At 54.1% G+C, this 18,336-nt stretch overlaps 1 protein-coding gene across 5 annotated transcripts in view; it reads left to right on the top strand.

The window, feature by feature from the left end:
* SYTL3 (synaptotagmin like 3) overlaps positions 1 to 14,953 on the top strand; it is a 52,611-nt gene extending 37,658 nt beyond the window's left edge. For 4 of the 5 annotated variants that reach the window (XM_036316509.1, XM_036316511.1, XM_036316510.1 and 1 more), the window contains 4 exons: positions 2,700 to 2,834; positions 7,992 to 8,170; positions 12,244 to 12,346; positions 14,461 to 14,953. In XM_036316509.1, the coding sequence (XP_036172402.1) occupies positions 2,700 to 2,834; positions 7,992 to 8,170; positions 12,244 to 12,346; positions 14,461 to 14,634 (591 nt within the window). In that variant the 3' untranslated portion in view covers positions 14,635 to 14,953. Of the gene's footprint in view, positions 1 to 2,699; positions 2,835 to 7,991; positions 8,171 to 8,625; positions 9,172 to 12,243; positions 12,347 to 14,460 lie in introns of those variants that run through there. The other variant, XM_036316512.1, reaches the window with a different exon arrangement.
* Positions 14,954 to 18,336: the final 3,383 nt, after the last annotated feature.

Genomic DNA, 18,336 nt, shown 5'->3' with positions numbered 1-18,336 from the left:
GTGACTCCGGGAGGTTGGATGAGAAGACGGCCAGGAGGCCCGCCAGGTCACTTACTTGAGCTACATGTTCTGAGATGTCCCTGCAGGGCCCTCCTGTGAGCTGGGCCAGCTTCTCCAGGAAGTGAGCTCTCACCTCTCCTTTGAGGCTCCTGCGCAGCCCAGGGGACCTGACTGTCCGTCCTGTTAATGTGTGGGTGGCCTGTGTGGACCATAAAAGGAGACCCATTAACCAGGAAGGGACGAAACACTCTGTAAGGAGGGGCTACGCCTGAGGAGAGGGCCGAGGACAGCGGTGGGGAGACTTTAGTTCACTCTGAGCACCTGGTGCTGTGTGATGTTTCTCATGGACTCCTGAAACCTACAGACCACCCCCCCCCCCCGCCCCAGGGCCTGGCGCTTCCTGAACGTCCCCACCTGCTGGCGCCACCTGGAAGGCTGACCAGCCAGAGAAGGGAGGCGGCAGCGCTGGGCTTCAACCATTAAAGCTCTTGGGCCTCAGACTGAAGGACCAGTGACCTTTCTGATGGCCCCGGAGGGGGTGTCTGCTTTTCAGCTGGGACTTAGTGGGGCTCAGAGCATATATTACTGGGTATTTTCTGGCACCCGAGTGAGTGAGCCTGTTAAAAGGCCACCCTCAGCCCTGGCCGTGTGGCTCCGTGGGCTGGGTGTTCACCAGGAGGTTGCCGGTTCCATTTCCAGTCAAGGGCACGTGCCCTGGTTGTGAGCTTGAACCCCGGCAGGGGGTGTGCAGGAGGCAGCCAATGTATGTTTTGCTCTTATATCAATGTTTCTCTTTCTCTCTTCCCCTCCTTCCCTCTTCTCTCTAAAAAATAAAATATAATAAAATAAAATATTCTTTAAAAAAAGGGTGGGGGAGCAAAGCTAGATGCAGTCTCGGAGGCGGCAGAGGTTGCTCTCCCTTCTCTTATCTGAGATCAGGAAAATCCCGAACACACGCACTGCGTGGTTGCATCGCTCGGTCAGAGCAAGCCTGATGCTTATGGGCCTCTCGGCTTAGACGTTAGACTTGCCTCTGTGCAGTGTGGGCCTCACGCAGGGCAGCCGTTGTCTCTGTGATCTGCCCCAAACCAGGTGGCTATGGAAATACATTATAAAGTCACTGTGGGGGGCGGGGAGCCGGTCTCAGCACGCTGACCAGCTGCTCTCTGGGCCTTGGTGCCCTTTCAGAAGGTGCTGACCTGACAAACGCATCCGCGTCCTTCAGAACTTACTGGGGCGGAGGTGACACCACGTGCCAAGGTGGATTCCTCAGTCAATCAAAATAGGCAGGTCTTCAGAATAGGACCAACTTTCTAATAATTTCAAATATATACGTCTGCACGGATGCTTCATCACCAGCTTCCCAGGACCCGGACCTGGAAGCCAGCCTTCCACACCTGCTCAGGCACAGTCCCACTGACGCCCAGGCCCCCCAGCTGGCATCAGCCCTCCCTCTCCTCTGTCCGTGGACGTGGCTCCTGCCTCCATGTCAGCCGCGTGTCTACTTCCTGATGGCTAGGGAGACCTCTGAGGACAGCCTCTGCATCTCCTCCCCCTTCCCCTTCCCGCTCCTCCTCTCTCTGCCCCCAGGACGCAGGGTGGTGGGTCGGACGTGGTGTTGCTTAACACAGGTCTGATGCACTCGGGTTGATGTTCTGGGGGCTGAGGGCAAAAACCGTAATTTGGAGGTAATCTCTTTCTTCATTTGTTCTGTAAATTCTCACTTAGCTTTCCATTCCTGAAAATTATGACTGTGGTATTTTCAAGTTCTACTTCTAAAAAAAAGTCTCGATTCAGAAACCTTTGCATCTTCAGCTAGATGAGTTTCCCCATCTGCCCACTGTGTTCATTGTTCTGTCCTCGCACTGTCCAGTGGACCATCTCAGTCACGGCCTCAGTGGCTCCGAAGCACTTGGAATGTGTCCAGTACAGCCAAGGAGCTGAATTTAATGATTTTATTTGATACCAATGAGTTAGAACTTGGATTTGAATGGCCACGTGTGGCCAGTGGCTGCCATATTGGAGAGCTTAGCTGTATCCATTATAAAAGTGCCCACTTTTCATAGAGTAGTCGTGTAAGATTTAGAGATATATTTTGATTTTTCCCTGTTTTCTGAGTTAAAATTCTGCCTGTCCAGTGAATATTACATTTCATGTGATTAAATGCCAGGGTCATTATGAAGGCCATTTCTTTTCTTTTTTTTTTTTTTTAAATATATTTTGTTGATTTTTTACAGAGAGGAAGGGAGAGAGATAGAGGGTTAGAAACATCGATGAGAGAGAAACATCGATCAGCTGCCTCCTGCACATCTCCCACTGGGGAAATGCCTGCAACCCAGGTACATGCCCTTGACCGGAATCGAACCCGGGACCCTTCAGTCCGCAGGCCGACGCTCTATCCACTGAGCCAAACCGGTTTCGGCATGAAGGCCATTTCTTTAAGACTTTCACTAATCCCTAGTAACGCACCCATACTGGTCGTGACTACCCAAGGCTTGGTGATGTCCGCTCAGGGCTGTGTGTGTGTGTGTGTGTGTGTGTGTGTGTAGGCATTTGCCCAACCAGGAGTGCGCCTGCTGGGGTTTGCCCATTACTGCCACTGGTCATAGAGGCAGGCTGTACTCGCCGAAGTCGCCACATTTGAACGAAAGTGAGCTGGGATGCAGACGCCGTGCTTAATCCTGTGTTTCCTTTTCCAGAAGGTCAGCGCACCCGATATCCTGATGCCACTCAGCCAGGAGAGTCCCAAACGCGCTACCAACCCTGTTTCCAAGCAAGGAGGTCTCTCAGCACCCCCAGCGCCCAGCTCTTCATTCTCAGGAGGCTCGAGGCGGGTGAGTCTGTCTGATAGCGTGGGCACGGGGTGTGGCTGCCGACCGCACGCGGAACTGGCTTGGCCGGCCGGGGTGGGAGCGAGTGCTGTTTGTGGAATGAACTGGAGCAGAGATGGCGCCTGGAGGTCCTATTGACTTAGGGAGCTGGGGGAAGCCTCCCTCTCGCTGATGGCGTTTCTTTCTTACGTCGTCTCAGTGTGAACATGTTTATATAGACAGAGAGGAATTAGTAACATATAATGGTGTCTTCGGATGAGAAGTTTTCCATTTCGATGAAGTTTGATTTATCAAATTTTTCTTTTATCGCTGTTTCTCTGTCTTGGCTACTCACAGATTGTAGACATATTCTCCTACGTTTTCTTCTAGAAGCGTTACAGAAGCTTAGCTTTTATGGACAGGTCTTGATCCAACTCACTCGTTGTGAATGGTGTAAGGCAGTGGTCGGCAAACCACGGCTCGCAAGCCACATGCGGCTCTTTGGCCCCTTGAGTGTGGCTCTTCCACAAAATACCACGTGCGGGTGCACACGTACAGTGCAAAGTTGACGTAAAACTTTAAGTAAAGTTTATTAAGTTAATTTTAGGGAACGTTGTGGAGTGAAAGAAGATGTAGTATCAAGGATTGAGAAAGATATATTGAGGTGGTTTGGACATACAGAGAGGATGAATGAAAGGAGAGACGAAACAAGTGTACAAGACGAGTGAGGATGCGAGAGTTGGAAGGGGTCGACCTCAGTGAACGTACCTCAATCAGATTGAGGACATTTTTAGCAAAGGACAGCTTAGGAGGACCCTAATTAAGTTAATGACAATGTACCAATATATATATATATATATATATATATATATATATATATATATATATATATAGTTTAAGTTTAAAATATTTGGCTCTCAAAAGAAATTTCAATCGTTGTACTGTTGATATTTGGCTCTGTTGACTAATGAGTTTGCCGACCACTGGTGTAAGGTAAAGATTGAGGTTCACTTTTTTCCTTACAGATACTCAGTTATTCCAGCACAAAAAACCCACACCTCTCATTTCTCCGTTCACTTTGGTGGCTCCGTTGGAAAAAGTGTGGTTCTTTCTCTGGCTTCTCTCTCCAGTGGTGGCCAACCTTTCGGACCTCACGGACCACAGTGGTCCGCAGACCACCGGTTGGCGACCGCTGCTCTATTCCCGCTCACTGATCTCTGCCCATCCTCACGTCAGCGCCACGCTGCCCTGGTTACTGAACATTTGTTGTAAACCTTGAAGTCAGTTTATTCCTCCAACTTTCTCTCTTTTCTCAAGGTTGCTTTAAACATAGTGACTGTTTATAGGCAGGCCTTTTATTTACTCATTTTCTTACTTAAAAGCATTAAAGAAATGCTCACTTTATGCCTAAAATTGTGGTATATTGTAATAGATCCTTGGATGAGGCGTCCTGAGGCCTCAAGTACAGTCAAAGTCTTTTAATTAACTAACTGATCTGAAATCATCATGAAATCATCATGAAAACTTTTAAACTTCAGAGTCCTCATCAAGGAAATGAGTATCAAAGTTGTTCTTTTTTAAAAAAATATGTTTTTATTGATTTTTTAGAGAGAGGGGAAGGGAGAGGGATAGAGAGAGAGAGAAACATCGATGAGAGAAATACCATCTATCAGCTACCTCCTGCGAGGCCCCTACTGGGGATCAAGCCTGTGCCTGACCCGGAATCAAACTGGTGGCCTCTTGGTTCCAGGGTGGATGCTCAGCTGCTGAGCTCCCCGGGCCAGCCGGGCCCAGCGTTGCTCTTTTTACTTCACTGGATTGCTTGGAGAATGAAATGAAAGCAGGGATTTCGTGCGTGATATTGTGGTTAAGAACTCAGCTTCTATATAGAAACCAAGCTCTTGGTTCACATTCCAGCTCCTTCTGGAACTGATCCAAAATGCTGCGCCCTTTCTGGGGAGAAGGCCCACGTCTGCATCCAGTTCCCAAACGAGTCTGTGCGTCCACGCTGGTCCGGGGCGCGATGCTCTCAAACGCAGATGCGGTTCACACGGTCCTCTGGCGGGTCCCTCCCAACTCCTGCTGAGGGCAGTCGCCTGCCCGGGACACGCAGGGGTCGAGTTCGGCCGCTGGGCTTGACTCTCTGCGTCTTGGATGCCCCCAGGCTGTGAGCTGGGGTGGCCCTGCCAGGATTTCAGCAGCTTGTGCTGGAGGACGCTCAGCGCCTTTAGGACCAGGCGTTGTTTATACTTGAGGATAATTCGGGAAGATCCAGGCACTGAGGAAACACATCCCTGGGGGCCAGGGAGGCAAGGGCCCCTCTAGAACGTTCTCTCCTGGGTTGGCAGCCTGTGTGGATGGAGACAGGGAGACACAGGGTGGCCTCTGAAGGCTTTTCTAACACTCCCCGGGCCTGCCTCTGCCCCAGGTGACGAGAGACCCTGGGAATCCAGCCAGCTTGGGCCTGTTAAGCCGATCCCCGAGGCTAAACCTTCCCAGAGAGCCGAGGGGCAGCTCTCCCTGAACTGCCCAGGCCCCACCAGACTGGCCTCTGAGCTCCTCCCTGGGCCCAAGCCATGGCTTTCTATGCTCGGAAACCCACACACAGACAGAGACCCGCCCACAATGGTCCACGGGCCCCACACGAGGTAACCCCCCACCCCTGCACCTTCCCCTCTGTTCACGCCGCTCAACCACACGGGCCTTTGGCTGGCCCTGGACCGAGTCAGACTCACGCCTGCTCTGGTGTTTCTGGGCTGTGCCCTCTCCCAGGCACCAAGCTCCTTCACTCCCTTCCTCCAAGTCCTGGCTCCAAGGTCACCTTCTCGGGGAGGTCAGCCCCCTGCTTGCCCCTGTCCTCACCTGCTCCCCACTCACGTTCTTATCACCTTCCACAGCCTGCAGCTGGCTTACCTGGTGTTTACTGTCTGTCGTAATTGCCAAGTGCCCAGAGCAGTGCCTGACCCTTAAATGGCACCCAGTAAATATCTGTGGGAAGGGTGCATTCATCCTCATTGGAGCTGCCATTTACTGAAAGCCTACTATGTGCTGACTATTGAGCTAGGTGCTCCACCTCCCAGTCCTCTCACAGCATCTCCTCGATGGGTGCTATTATCAAGCACGAACGGGAAACTGAGACTCTCAGAGGGGACCTGCAGAACTCTGAGTCAACCCCCAGGGGCCGTGTGAGTCGGAGCCAAGCTTTTTGTGTGACCCCATGGGATTGCTTGGCCTCTGAAACCCAGTGGTTTTCCTGAGCCCACCTCCTGGCCCAGCTGACAGCCTGGCTCCACGGCCGCCTTTTGAGCCACTGCGATCGCGCCCTCGGCTGCTCTTGGCGATCAGCGCTGAGGTTTACGGTGTAGCTGTGGGTTCTGGTGGTGCCTTGGCTTTTGTCAAATACAAGGGCATCGGGCCTGGCTCGCAGTCACAGTAGATAAGTTGTGACCTTCAGAGAAAGTGCCGAGTGCTCCCTCTCCTTTGCGGGCCTCCTGGCCGTCGAGTGTGGCTTCATTCGGCCTTGCAGCCCTGCCCTGCGCCCACGTGGACAAAGGTCGCCAAGGGGAGGGATGGCGAGTCAGGCTCACCTCACGGCGGTCCTCGTCTCCACAGCCACCCGGACCCTTGCTTCCAGCTGACGTGGTGGCTCTGCGATACCTTAAAGCAGTGCCTGTGGTTTATTCCGAGTTCCATTTGCTCCTGGCAGAAGGGTGGGTTGGTGCGATTCAGTCTGGCAGCCCGCGTGGCGCGCGCGATGGTGCCAGTTTCATTATCAGAAGTTCTCGGCCCCTCCGTCGGCCCACCGGGCATCTCCGAAGCCGCTCACGCCGGGGCCAGGCTTCCCCAGCCATTAGCCTCCATCTTCTCGCTGTCGGCCTCGCTGTCCCCGCCCCTCACCACGCATGCCTTGTAGAGTCTGGACATTTTTAAGTTGTTTTCCATTGGAGCGGTGGTGTGGGTGTTGGCAGGGGCCTTTTTCAGAGCCAGAGGCTGGGCGTGGCGGAGTTGGCTGTGTTCTTGGCGCTAGCTCGGGCTCGGGCCCTCTAATGAGTTGGTTTGGCTTTCATCTCTCTCTAGTGTGAGAGAGAGAGCCCAGGCTTGCTTCTCAGTTTCTCCCCAGGGTGTTGCAGTGTGGAGGAGCTACCTGGGAATTCGGAGAGGAAAACGATTAGAGCAGCGGGTCTCAGCCGTGGCTGCACATGAGAATCACCTGGGAATCCTATTAAAATCCTGATTTCTGGGCCTCGTCCTCCAGAAATTCTGTTTCTTTGTTATGGGGTGGGGCCACAACATAGTAACAAAGAAACAGAATTTCCGGAGGATGAGGCCCAGAAATCAGGATTTTAATAGGATTCCCAGGTGATTCTCATGTGCAGCCACGGCTGAGAACCGCTGCACTAGAGCTCCCTGTCTCAGAGTCAGCGCTGAGACTGGCTGCGTGCGAAGGGCGGCAAGTATCTAAGCAAATGTAGTCGTGACGAGGCAGTTTGCTTTGTCTTTTAGGCACAGGCGTCCCATTCCATGCGGCTCACCTACATCGTCTCAGCTCCCAGGGCCCTAACGTAGGATGGGTTTGGTGTTCATGTAGGTGCCCAAAAGAATGCAAACGTGATGGATGGTTGTCTTCGACTGCATACCTTCCAAACTGTATCCCACTCATCCTCGCCACAACCCTGGGAGACCAGTATTAATTTTTCCATTCGGACTTTGACACGGCTAATGGGTGGCAGAACCAGCAGGTGCATCCAAATCTCTCTTCCCCCTCCCCATTCCCCTCCACCCCCGCCTACGGCACTGAGCCCCACACGGTGCTGCCTTTTCCTTGGCTGTTCCTGCCACGGACACATTATCTGTCCTCTGAGAGTTCTCTTTGCAGAAAAACACAGGGGATAGTCCGCCTTAGCCCCCATGATCTGTGTTAAAGAATAAGACTCTGTAACCTTTGTTGCTAGGCAAACACCAGATCTGGGCAGGACAGGTGCTGCTGAGGGTTCCCCATCCCCTTCGAACAGAATCTGCGGTGACTTATTTTGGCAAAGAACAAACTCTAGCTGATAACTTCATGTGAGTCAGGACGCATGCTCCGTGTGAATCTTGATTGACCTGATATCTTGAAATCAGAACTGCGAAAGAATTGATGAACTGTGAGGTAATTTATTTTATCTCTCATTTTTATTTCAGGGAAGTTTAATCAGCATTAATAGCACTTGCACGGAGATTGGCAATTTTGACAATGCTGATGTCACTGGAGAGATAGAATTTGCCATTCGCTATTGCTTCGAAACCCGTTCTTTGGAAATATGCATCCAGGCCTGCAAGAACCTTGCTTACGGAGAGGAGAGGAAGAAGAAGTGCAACCCGTGAGTTCCTTTGTCTGCGTTTTGATGTAGATGACAGGCATATTAATTCTGAAGTTTACATGGAAAGTCCAAAATAGCCAACACAATTGTAATGGAAAGAACAAAAGGTAAAAAGACACACGTCAAGAGCCACTGTAAAGTTCCAGTCACTCCGACAGTGTGTGTTGGTGGGAGGCCAGATAAGCAGGTTGGTAGAGCAGAATCAGAAGTCCAGACACAGACCTGAGCGTCTACGGGAAGTCACACCATCAAGGGGCTACTAGAAATCAATGCATAAATGGTGTTGGAAAATTTGCCTTTCCATATAGGAAAAATAAAATTAAAATCCTGTCTCACACAATCTGTAAGCAGATTACATTTCTCTCCGACTGATAGATATGAAATGGTGTCACGTTATTTTAACATGCGTTTCCTTGATGAGTAACAAAGATAAGCAACTATTTATGTACCATCAGCCACTCAGGGCTTCCCGTCCGTGAACTTCCTGTCATCTGAACGATGGCCGAGTGGGAAGCATCAGGAATCCCTCTCCCCACATAGACAATAACGGCACTGGCAGGATCCGTCTGATGCAACTGTTTTGTAAATGGAGTCTTTGAAGGCTTGCAACTTGCAGCAGAAGGCTTCCATGGTTAGCTGGAGTTCGCATCAGTCAGTGCCAGCTCTCAGCGCAGTAGCAGCTACCCATCCTCCACCTCCAACCCCGTGGCGGGCAGCTGCGCACGTGTTCCTAGAGCAGCTTGCACTCCGCTTTCAGGAGCCAGGGTGGGCGAAAGGATCCTGTCCTCCAGAGATCAGGGATCTGTTCTCTGATTGCTGGTTGCTGCTTCTGACCACAGAGGTGCAGACAAAGAAGCATACGGCCATTGTTGCTTCATCTCCTCCCAGAGCTGCACTATCTCCCCCTCTGGCTGATGTAAGTTCCAGGGTTTATAAGGGCCAGTGCCCTTATTTGTCTCCCTTTTTCATTTTTCCCCCCCACCTGTAAGCCAGACACTACAGACTAGGACATTCACAAGTAACTGCATCACAAGAAAAATTAGAAAATAAACATGCATGCTCAGGGAAAGGTGCAGGCTCAGAAAAAAAGCCTGAGTTTACATCTCAGGCTTATCTTTGGCACAGGAGCAATAAACAAAATAACAAAAGACAGAAAGCCTTGGCAAGGGGGAGAATCTGATTTCCAGAGTTAACATGTTATTAGACACAAATGTCCAGTATTCAACAAAAATAAGACATATAAATAAACAGGAAAGTATGGCTCATTCAAAGGGAAGTAATAAATTAACAGAAGCTGTCCCTAAAAAAAGATCTGATGACAGGCTTACTAAACAAAGACTATACAACATTATCTTAAAGATGCTCAAAGAACTAGAAGAAAATGTGGAGGAAGTCAAGAAAATGATGTGTGAACAAAGTGAAAATATCAACAAAGAGAGAGAGAACCTAAATAGAAACCAAAAAGAAATTCTCCAGTTACTGAAATGAAAAAGTCACTGGCGAGATTTGAAGGCAGATATGAGCAGATGGAAGAAGGGAGCAGTAAACTTGAAGAAAGGTCAACAGAAATTATTGGGTTTGAGGAAAAGAAAGAAAAAAGATGGAAGAAAAGCAAACAGAACCTAAGGGACCTGAGGGCCACCATCAAGTGGACCAACATCGCATAAGGGAGTCTCAGAAGGAGAAGAGAGAGAGCAAGGGGCAGAGAGAATATTTGAAGAAGTAGCTAAAAACTTCCCAAATTTGATGAAATTCATGAATATAAACATCAAAGAAGCCCACTGAACTCCAAGTAAGATGAACTCAAAGTGACTCACCCTGAGACATAGTATTAACAAACTCTTGAACGACAAAGAGAATCTGGAAAGCAGCAAGAGAGAAGCAAATCCTCAAGATCTTCAGCAGATTTCTCATCAGAAACTTGTCAGGCCATCAGGCCAATGTATTCAAAGTGCTGATCTCTCTGTATAAAAGCCTAAGCGACCATGCGACTGTTCCACCGTCCCATCGGTAGCTCTGATGCGCAATGACATCCAGGGGGAAGATGCTGTGACCGGTAGCTGTGACACACACTGACCACCAGGGGGCAGACACTCCAGGAGCTGCCGAGCTGTGATGACTTGGCGGCTGCGGTTCTCAGATGATGCACCCAGAGCCAGAGAGGAGGGAGCCCAATTCTGGGGTGCGTCACCCAAGAACCACCCTCTCGCAATCTGGGACCTGTTGGGGGATGTTGGAGAGCTGGTTTTGGCCTGATCCCCAACAGCCAGGCCGAGGGACCCCGCTGGTGCACAAATCCATGCACTGAGCCTTTAGTATATAATAAGTACCTCCTTGTTGGTAATTACTTTACATGTACATGAATCAGACTCTCCAATCAAAAGACAGAAATCGGCACAGTGGGTAAAAACATAGGATCCAACCATATGTCATCTATAAGAGACTCACTGTAGATCCAACAAATAGAAGATATTCCATGCAGATAGTAACCAAAGAGAACAGGAGTGGCTATACTAGTAACAAACAAAGTTAAATCAACAAGGTTACAAAGGATAAAGGACATTATCCTATATAATAAAAACCTAATATGTGCTAAGGGTCCGGTCATCCATTTGTCTGTTCAACCAATCAAAGCGTAATATGCTAATGATATGCTAAGGCTGCTCAACCGCTCGCTATGATGTACACTGACCACCAGGGGCAGATGCTCCGACTGGTAGGTTAGCTTGCTGCTGGGGTCCGGCCGATTGGGACTGAGCGAGGGGCTGGACATGCCCTGGAGCCCTCACACGGTCCCTCCCTGGCTGGCCAACCTCCCGCGTCCCTCCCCGGTCCTGATTGTGCACCATTGGGGTCCCTCGGCCTGGCCTGCACCCTCTCGCAATCTGGGACCCCTTGGGGGATGTCAGAGTGCTGGTTTCGGCCCGATCCCGCAGGCCAGGCCGAGGGACCCCACTGGTGCACGAATTTGTGCACTGGGCCTCTAGTATACTAATAAAAGGTGTAATGCAGCAAGAAGATATAAAATATATAAATGTTTATGAACCTAATAACAGCCCATCAAGACATATGAAGCAAAAAACTGACAGAGTTGAAGGGAGGAGTGGATGGTTCCACAGTAATCCTTGGAGATGTCCATCCTCACTCTCAGTAACAGAACAACCTGCCAGGAGAAAAGTGAGGAAACAGGACTTAACATCGTAAGCCAGTCAGATGCATGGGTGTGATTTTGTTTCAGTCCTTTAAGCTGTGCAGGTGTATCTCATACACCCTCTTTCATGTGTGTGGGATCTGATGATGATCAGCAAGTTAAAAGTGAACAGTGAGGATCGGTGCCCACGACCTGGAGTACTTTCCCAAGAACTCTGATTGACAGGGAAGAAGAGGCGGAGCCTGGAGCTCCAGGGGGGACCCAGATGAAGGGAGGGCGATTGCTCTTTGCTTTGGGGAAGTTGAACCTGTTCCTAGCCTGTGGGAATGGGTGCCTGGTCAAGGGGGGTCATTGCCATGGACAAAGCTGCCAGAGGAGCCAGGGAGGAAAGTCTCCGGACCTGGGTAGAGGGACCGACCTAGAACAGGGTTTCAGGGGGGCAGAGGGCTGGTGGAGGTGGCCTGTCACGCCGCCCCGCCAGCTATGCTGCAGCCCCGAGTCCGCAGAGGGCTGGTCCGCAAGTCAGGAGGACAAGCTGGAGGACAGGCGAGGGAAGAGCCAAGTGTAAGGCACACACTTCCCATTTCCACTTTTCTTTCTGGGGGTGGGGGGGGTTGGATGGAGTGACAGGTGGGGAGGACAATTGGCTCGTGGCCTCTGCATCCAGAGATCCAGGAGTCTGCCCCCCTGGAGCCCCCCCTCCCCCAGAGCCTGGCAGGTGGCACCCACCCAGACACATTCCAGGGGCAATGGCCGCAGACTGTGTAAACAGAAGCGGCGTCCCCAGCATGGCATTGCTCACTGTCCGTGGTGGCCCCTGACTCTTCCTATCAGCGCCCAGCTCAGCAGCAGGCAGGGCAAAGACTCCCGCTCCCGCCTCGCCCAGCCTCACCCTGAGCCTCACCTGCCCTGTCTCCTTCAGGTACGTGAAGACCTACCTGCTGCCTGACAGGTCGGCCCAGGGCAAACGCAAGACGGGAGTCCAGAGGAACACGGTGGACCCGACCTTCCAGGAGACCTTGAAGGTACTTTCCGGACAAACGTTCCCCTGCAGAGTCTCCCGTCCTGGGCGGGCACAGGGCCAGAGTCCATGAAGGCTCCTCCACACCCTGAGTCAGTCCAACAGGAGCGCAGACACTGCTGATGCCCGCGGGGCTGGCAGTCGGGGCGCGGCTGGGTCACCCTTCATCCTGGGTGGGAGAAGGGCAGTCCTCGGGACTGTCCGGGAATGATTTCCGAGAAAATGGTGGAAAAGAACTTGGCTGCCCCTGAGCTTTTAAGACCAGGTTGTCCTGGCGAGTTTTTGTAACTCTCAGAGCATTCGCAGGCCGGCAGCCTGTACCCTCAGCGACTGGGTTACCGGCTGCAAAAGTGCCCCCTAATTGCAATATCTGGAAACCCAGCGTTCTTCTTCTTTTAAGAAACAACTTTTATAGAGGAATTGTTTGGGTTTTCACCTTCCTCGGTGCTAAACATGATTTGTGTTTAGGGCAGGGATGGGGGAGACTCCTCACACTGGGGGTGAGGAGGGAGAGGGGATGATGTGTGAGGCACGCAGGTTAAGTGGGGGAGGCCCCGCACCGAAGGACAGGCCAGACTCACGGAAAGTACCCATGGAGGCTGAGCAGCCCCGGGACCCCGTGTGCCAGGACTGGAAAGGGGAGGGCTTGGCTTGGCCTCCTGCTGAGAAGGGGCATTTGTGAACTCCCAGCGGGGCCATCCGGCAGCTGGCACGAAGCCCCGTCTGTTAAATATTCATGCTGCTGTTTTCTGTGCCCCTACTGTGGGCACGTGCTTTATGGACCCCCTGAGCTAAGGGTTAGACTCCCATCTACCAATGGGGAAACGGAGGCTTATTGAACCCGCAGTGGACTAGCCGTCCTTCTCAAAACTGATGTGCCCAGGGGTCCCCAGGGACTGCAGAGAAACGCAGGCTGTGACTCAGCAGGTGAGGGCGGGGCCTGAGATGCTGCTGTGGACGCTCCTAGCCATTCCCAGGAGACTGGTCTCAGATGGCTCTGCTTGCGGACCTGCTGCAGGAGTCGGCAAAGATCTGTCTCCTCACACATCCCAAGTCGATGTCTAAAACTGCTTCTCCGTTTCACTAAGGTGTTTTTGCTAGAGAGAGGTAGACGCGTATTTTACATTTTATGAAATGAGATCAAATTGAGGATGGACTACATTTTAGATACATATTTAATTGTATAATTTGATTTTTAAAGTTTAACTTGTTTAAAATGCACGCAGAATCTCAGAGAATCACCTAACGTTTTATGCGTTGGTTTTACCCAGCGTATTGTGAGTGCTTCGGTGGTGCCGGAAAGCTTCCCGGGGACATTGAAAAGAATCATTGTCCCTAATCTAATCTAAATCAGAGCATCCGGACACAGTCTTTACAGAAATGCATGGAGAAGCTGAGAGATCATGAAGAGTTCTGCAGAAATCAGTATTTCCAATTACCATTCGTTTAGCACACGGGGGGTTCGCACATCCTGGGGCCAGGTGCCAGATCCGGGGTGTAGGAGCCGCCTTCCACCAGTTTTGAGGCTCTAGAACAGTGGTTCTCAACCTTCTGGCCCTTTAAATACAGTTCCTCATGTTGTGACCCAACCATAAAATTATTTTCGTTGCTACTTCATAACTGTAATGGTGCTACTGTTATGAATCGTCATGTAAATATCTGATATGCAGGATGGTCTTAGGCGACCCCTGTGAAGGGGTCGTTCGACCGCCAAAGGGGTCGCGACACACAGGTTGAGAACCGCTGCTCTAGAAGTTGAGGTGGCTGCAGGTGTCCGTGTGGCACATGGGCACGCCCAGGAAACCTTGGGCCCAGGTGACTGTGTGCAGGGGCCAGGCGGTTCAATAGCAGCGTTCGCCCTGGCCGCGTGCACAGGTGGTGGGAACAGCGTCCCAGTGCGCCCAGGTTGCAGGTTTGATTCCCAGTCAGGGCACAGGCAGTTTCCTAAGCGGTGGGGTGGTGCGGGGGGGGTGGGGAGGGGGGAGGGGGACAAGGGAGCCCTCTCCCCGCCTCTTCCTGGACATCCACCCCCCACTGAAGGGAGGCCCCGCCACCTGGGCCCTGGGGCCTGGGCGTGCGGCCCTGGAGCGCAGGCTGACCTCCCTGTTCCGTCTGCAGTACCAGGTGGAGCTCGCCCAGCTGGTGACCCGGCGGCTGCAGGTGTCCGTGTGGCACATGGGCACGCTCACCCGGCGGGTGTTCCTTGGAGAAGTGATCGTCCCTCTGGCCACGTGGGACTTTGAAGACAGCACCACACAGGCCTTGCGCTGGCACCCGCTGCGGGCCAAGTGACATCTGGTCGGGCCTGGGGCCCGCTCCCACCGGGAGCGCTTTTCCGAGGGATCCAAGAGGAGAGGACCCCCCCCCCCCAGGAAACCTTGGGCCCACGTGACTGTGCCACGGGCCAGGCGGTTCAATAGCCGCGTGTGCCCTGGCCGCGTGTGCAGGTGGTGGGAGCAGCATCCCAGTGCGCCCAGGTTGCAGGTTTGAGTCCAGTTGGCGCACATACAAGTCTCAGCCAATGAGCATAACTAAGTGGAACAACAATTCTCTCTCCCTCTTTCTCTCAAATCAATACATTTAAAATAAAGTAAACAGCAGCTTTCTAGGGAGAAAAGGCTCCGTGTCAGACTCATCTGTGGGCTCACCTGCTCAGGTTCGTTCGGGACCCGAATAGCCCTAACCTGTGCCACCCAGTGCCAGCCTGGGTCCGGCCAGGGCCCAGCCCTTCCTCCAAGGCCGGTCACTCGGTGTCAGCTGGGGTGGCCTCAGCCTCCTCCGGGCTCGGCCAAAGTCCACGCCCTGTGCCTGGCTGCCCGCGGGCGGGGCCGCAGCTCAGGCCTTTGGGTGTGTTGTTCCTAAACCCCCCCGGCCCGCCCCGGACAGCGGTGAGCAGGACCGGGCCCAGTGCTGCCGGCTGCGAGGCTGCCCTGCCCGTGGGACGGCGTGCCCTGTGCAGGGCGGTGGGACAGGCCAGGAGGAGTCGCCGGGAAGGGAGAGGGCAGCAAAGGCCGGGGCTTCCTGCGTGGCCGCCTTGCACATTTCTGTGCCGAGATCCAAGACCCGGAGAGAGACCTAAGGGGGAAGGGGGAAACGTGGGCTCCACTGTCTCCTGAGAAATGACAGCGAAGGTGCAGCCCCGCCCGTGAGCCTTAGGGCCTGGGCCCTCTGCTTGTCCTCCCTGAAGCCAGAGGGATTGTCAGGACACCTCTGTTCCAAGTGGCCACTGCAGGGTCAGGCCGGGCCACTGCAGGGTCAGCCTGTGGCCACCGCAGGGTCAGCCTGCGGCCACTGCAGGGTCAGCCTGCGGCCACTGCAGGGTCAGCCTGTGGCCACTGCAGGGTCAGGCCAGGTTATTGCAGGGTCAGGCCAGGTCATTGCAGGGTCAGCCTGTGGCCACTGCAGGGTCAGGCCAGGTTATTGCAGGGTCAGGCCAGGTCATTGCAGGGTCAATCTGTGGCCACTGCAGGGTCAGGCCGCGGTGCCCAGCCGGACCGCCCCTCCCGCTCTCCTGCACTCCGCTCAGTGGCCTGGCAGCCCCTGGTGCCGGCTCTCCCTTCTCTCGCTCAGAACAGCCCCATGGAATGCTCTCTTCGCCCGGGTCCGCCCAAGACTCCATTTAAGACCCTCCTCTTCCATGAGGCCCCTGGTGTTCCTGCCAGATGTGGCCCCCTAGGCCCCTGAACTGGGGGACCCCACCCGTCTCCTCCCCCAGGACCCCACACTCGGGACAAGTGAGGCTGCCACAGGCCCGGCCATCGTTGGCAAGCGGGTTAGGAGCAGAAAGCGGGCCCGGCGCCCCTGCTGAGCTGGCGGAGAGACGGGGCCCGCACGCACGGGTCTAGGCAGCCGCCACAGCCCTGCCGCTTCCCGGACCCGGACCCGGACCCGGACCCGGACCCGGACCCGGACCCACACGGGAGGGCTGTGTGGTTGTCCTGTGCCGGCGTGGGTCCTGGAAGCGGAGGGTGAGGCAGCCCTCCCTCAGGGCGCCCCAGGCCCCCACCCCGCGAGGGGCAGCCAGGAGACCAGGGGCCACCGCGGCTCTGGGTGAAGCCCCTTCCCATGCCCCCCCCCGCCCCCCCCACGGCCAGGGCTCCGTGGTTCCCGTCTTCTCTCCGAGCCCTTGCCTCACTCACTTTCTGGCAAAATCACTCGTGTCCAGTCACGCCCCGGAGCAGCGGGGAGGCGTCCTGTCCCTGCGGGAGCCGGGACAGAGGGGACATGAGGGGCGACTCGCGGCCTGGAGGGCCCCCCTGTGCCCGGGCTCCGCGGAGCCCTGCGTGGCCCTTCGCGGCCCCAATCTCCCCTGCCCCTGCCCCCGTCCCCGCCCCTGTCCTTGTCCCTGCCCCTGCCCCCACCCCTGCCCCCACCCCTGCCCCCAAAGCAGGCTGCGCGGTGGCTGAGGTTTCCCAGCATTTGCCGTCTCCCACCGGTCCGCCTGCTCCCCTAAGCGCCCAGCTGTGGAGCCACCTGGGGAAGGGGCTCCCTGGAATGTGAGCTTGGAAGGGAATTGAAGGCCCCAGCAGCCCCCACCCCACCCCCCGCACTGGGGGCACCTCCCAGGGCCTGGCCGCCTGGCTGCGCGCCGCCTGCTCACCCCTGCGTCACGGCCGGGGGGGGGGGGGGGGCTCTTTGGGAGACTCCGGGCCTGCAAGGCTCTGCGAACAGGCCCAGCCCCCCACCCCCGCCCCCCCTCACTCGAGCAGTGGCTGCCCAGCAGGATGACGGGCAAGGACATGGGGACATGCGGAAGATGAGGTGGCCATGGCCGTGAAGACGGACAGTGAGCAGTTCCATGGTGCATTTTAGCGGTTTCCTGTTTGGCTGGCCCTGCAGACCAGCAGCACACACCCCCTGCTCATCTCCACCCCCTGGAACAGAGGCCTGGGCCCCCTTCGTCCAATCCCACTGGCGCCCACCCTTCCTCTCCCTGCGTTCTCTCGACTCCTCGGCAATCCCCGCAGCCTGGTCACGCGGCCGAGGCGCTGCTCCTGGGGCCTGTGGACTGTCACACGTCTTTGCTGAGCTACCAGGTGGGGGTGGGGGAGGGAGGGGGGCAGGTTGTGCGCAGGGAGGAGGGGGTGGGGGGTGATAGCAAATGGCGGCTTCTCTTCCAGCGACAAGAGATCAGCCATCATGTGACGTCAACTCTGTCTGGTGGTGCTGGGAGCCAGGAATTGACCGGTGCGGTCAGGTGGCACCTGAACTCCTGTGTCAGGGGGTAGGTATTGGGTTTAATAGAACATTATTTACTGGTAATTTACTATACGTATGGCATGGGCCTGGGGCAGTGGTCGGCAAACTGCAGCTTGCGAGCCACATGTGGCTCTTTGGCCCCTTGAGTGTGGCCACGAGGTTTCAATTGCACTGTACGTGTGCGCCCGCACGTGGTATTTTGTGGAAGAGCCACACTCAAGGGGCCGCAGTTTGCCGACCACTGGCCTAGGGAATACAGGAAACACCAACAAGGGTGAGCCATGTTAAACCCCCAGTGTTTTACCTTTCCCACAAGAATTGACTAAGTCGTGTTAAGACTCTGATCTCTGCCCTCGCCTGTTTGATTCAGTGGGTAGAGCGTCAGCCTGTGGACTGAAGGGTCCCAGGTTTAATTCCGATCAAGGGCACATGCCTGGTTGCGGGCTCAGTCCCTAGTAGGGGGTATGCAGGAGGCAGCTGATCAATGATTCCCTCTCATCATTGATGTTTCTATTTCCCTCTCCCTTCCTCTCTGAAATCAATTAAAAAAAAAAAAAAAAAAAAAAAAAAGACTGATCTCCAAAATGTGTGCTGAGTCTAGGTTTGGATACCGCATTGGTCCTCATCATAGCGAGTCAGCATTCACTGACTGAGCGGGAACATGGAAAAAAGGCGAGTTTATAAATATTTCCTCAGCTTCTGCGTCACATCTCCCTCTATTAACGGTAAGATGGGTGACTCAGCAGATTTCATTCTGACTTAACCCCAACCCTTAGGGTTAGGATTAGAATTTAG

Source organism: Myotis myotis, unplaced genomic scaffold (genome assembly GCF_014108235.1).
Source record: "Myotis myotis isolate mMyoMyo1 unplaced genomic scaffold, mMyoMyo1.p scaffold_m19_p_7, whole genome shotgun sequence".
In the NCBI taxonomy this organism is placed as follows: domain Eukaryota; kingdom Metazoa; phylum Chordata; class Mammalia; order Chiroptera; family Vespertilionidae; genus Myotis; species Myotis myotis.
Note: the sequence above shows the minus strand (reverse complement) of the source record. Positions and strands in the feature narration are given on the sequence as shown.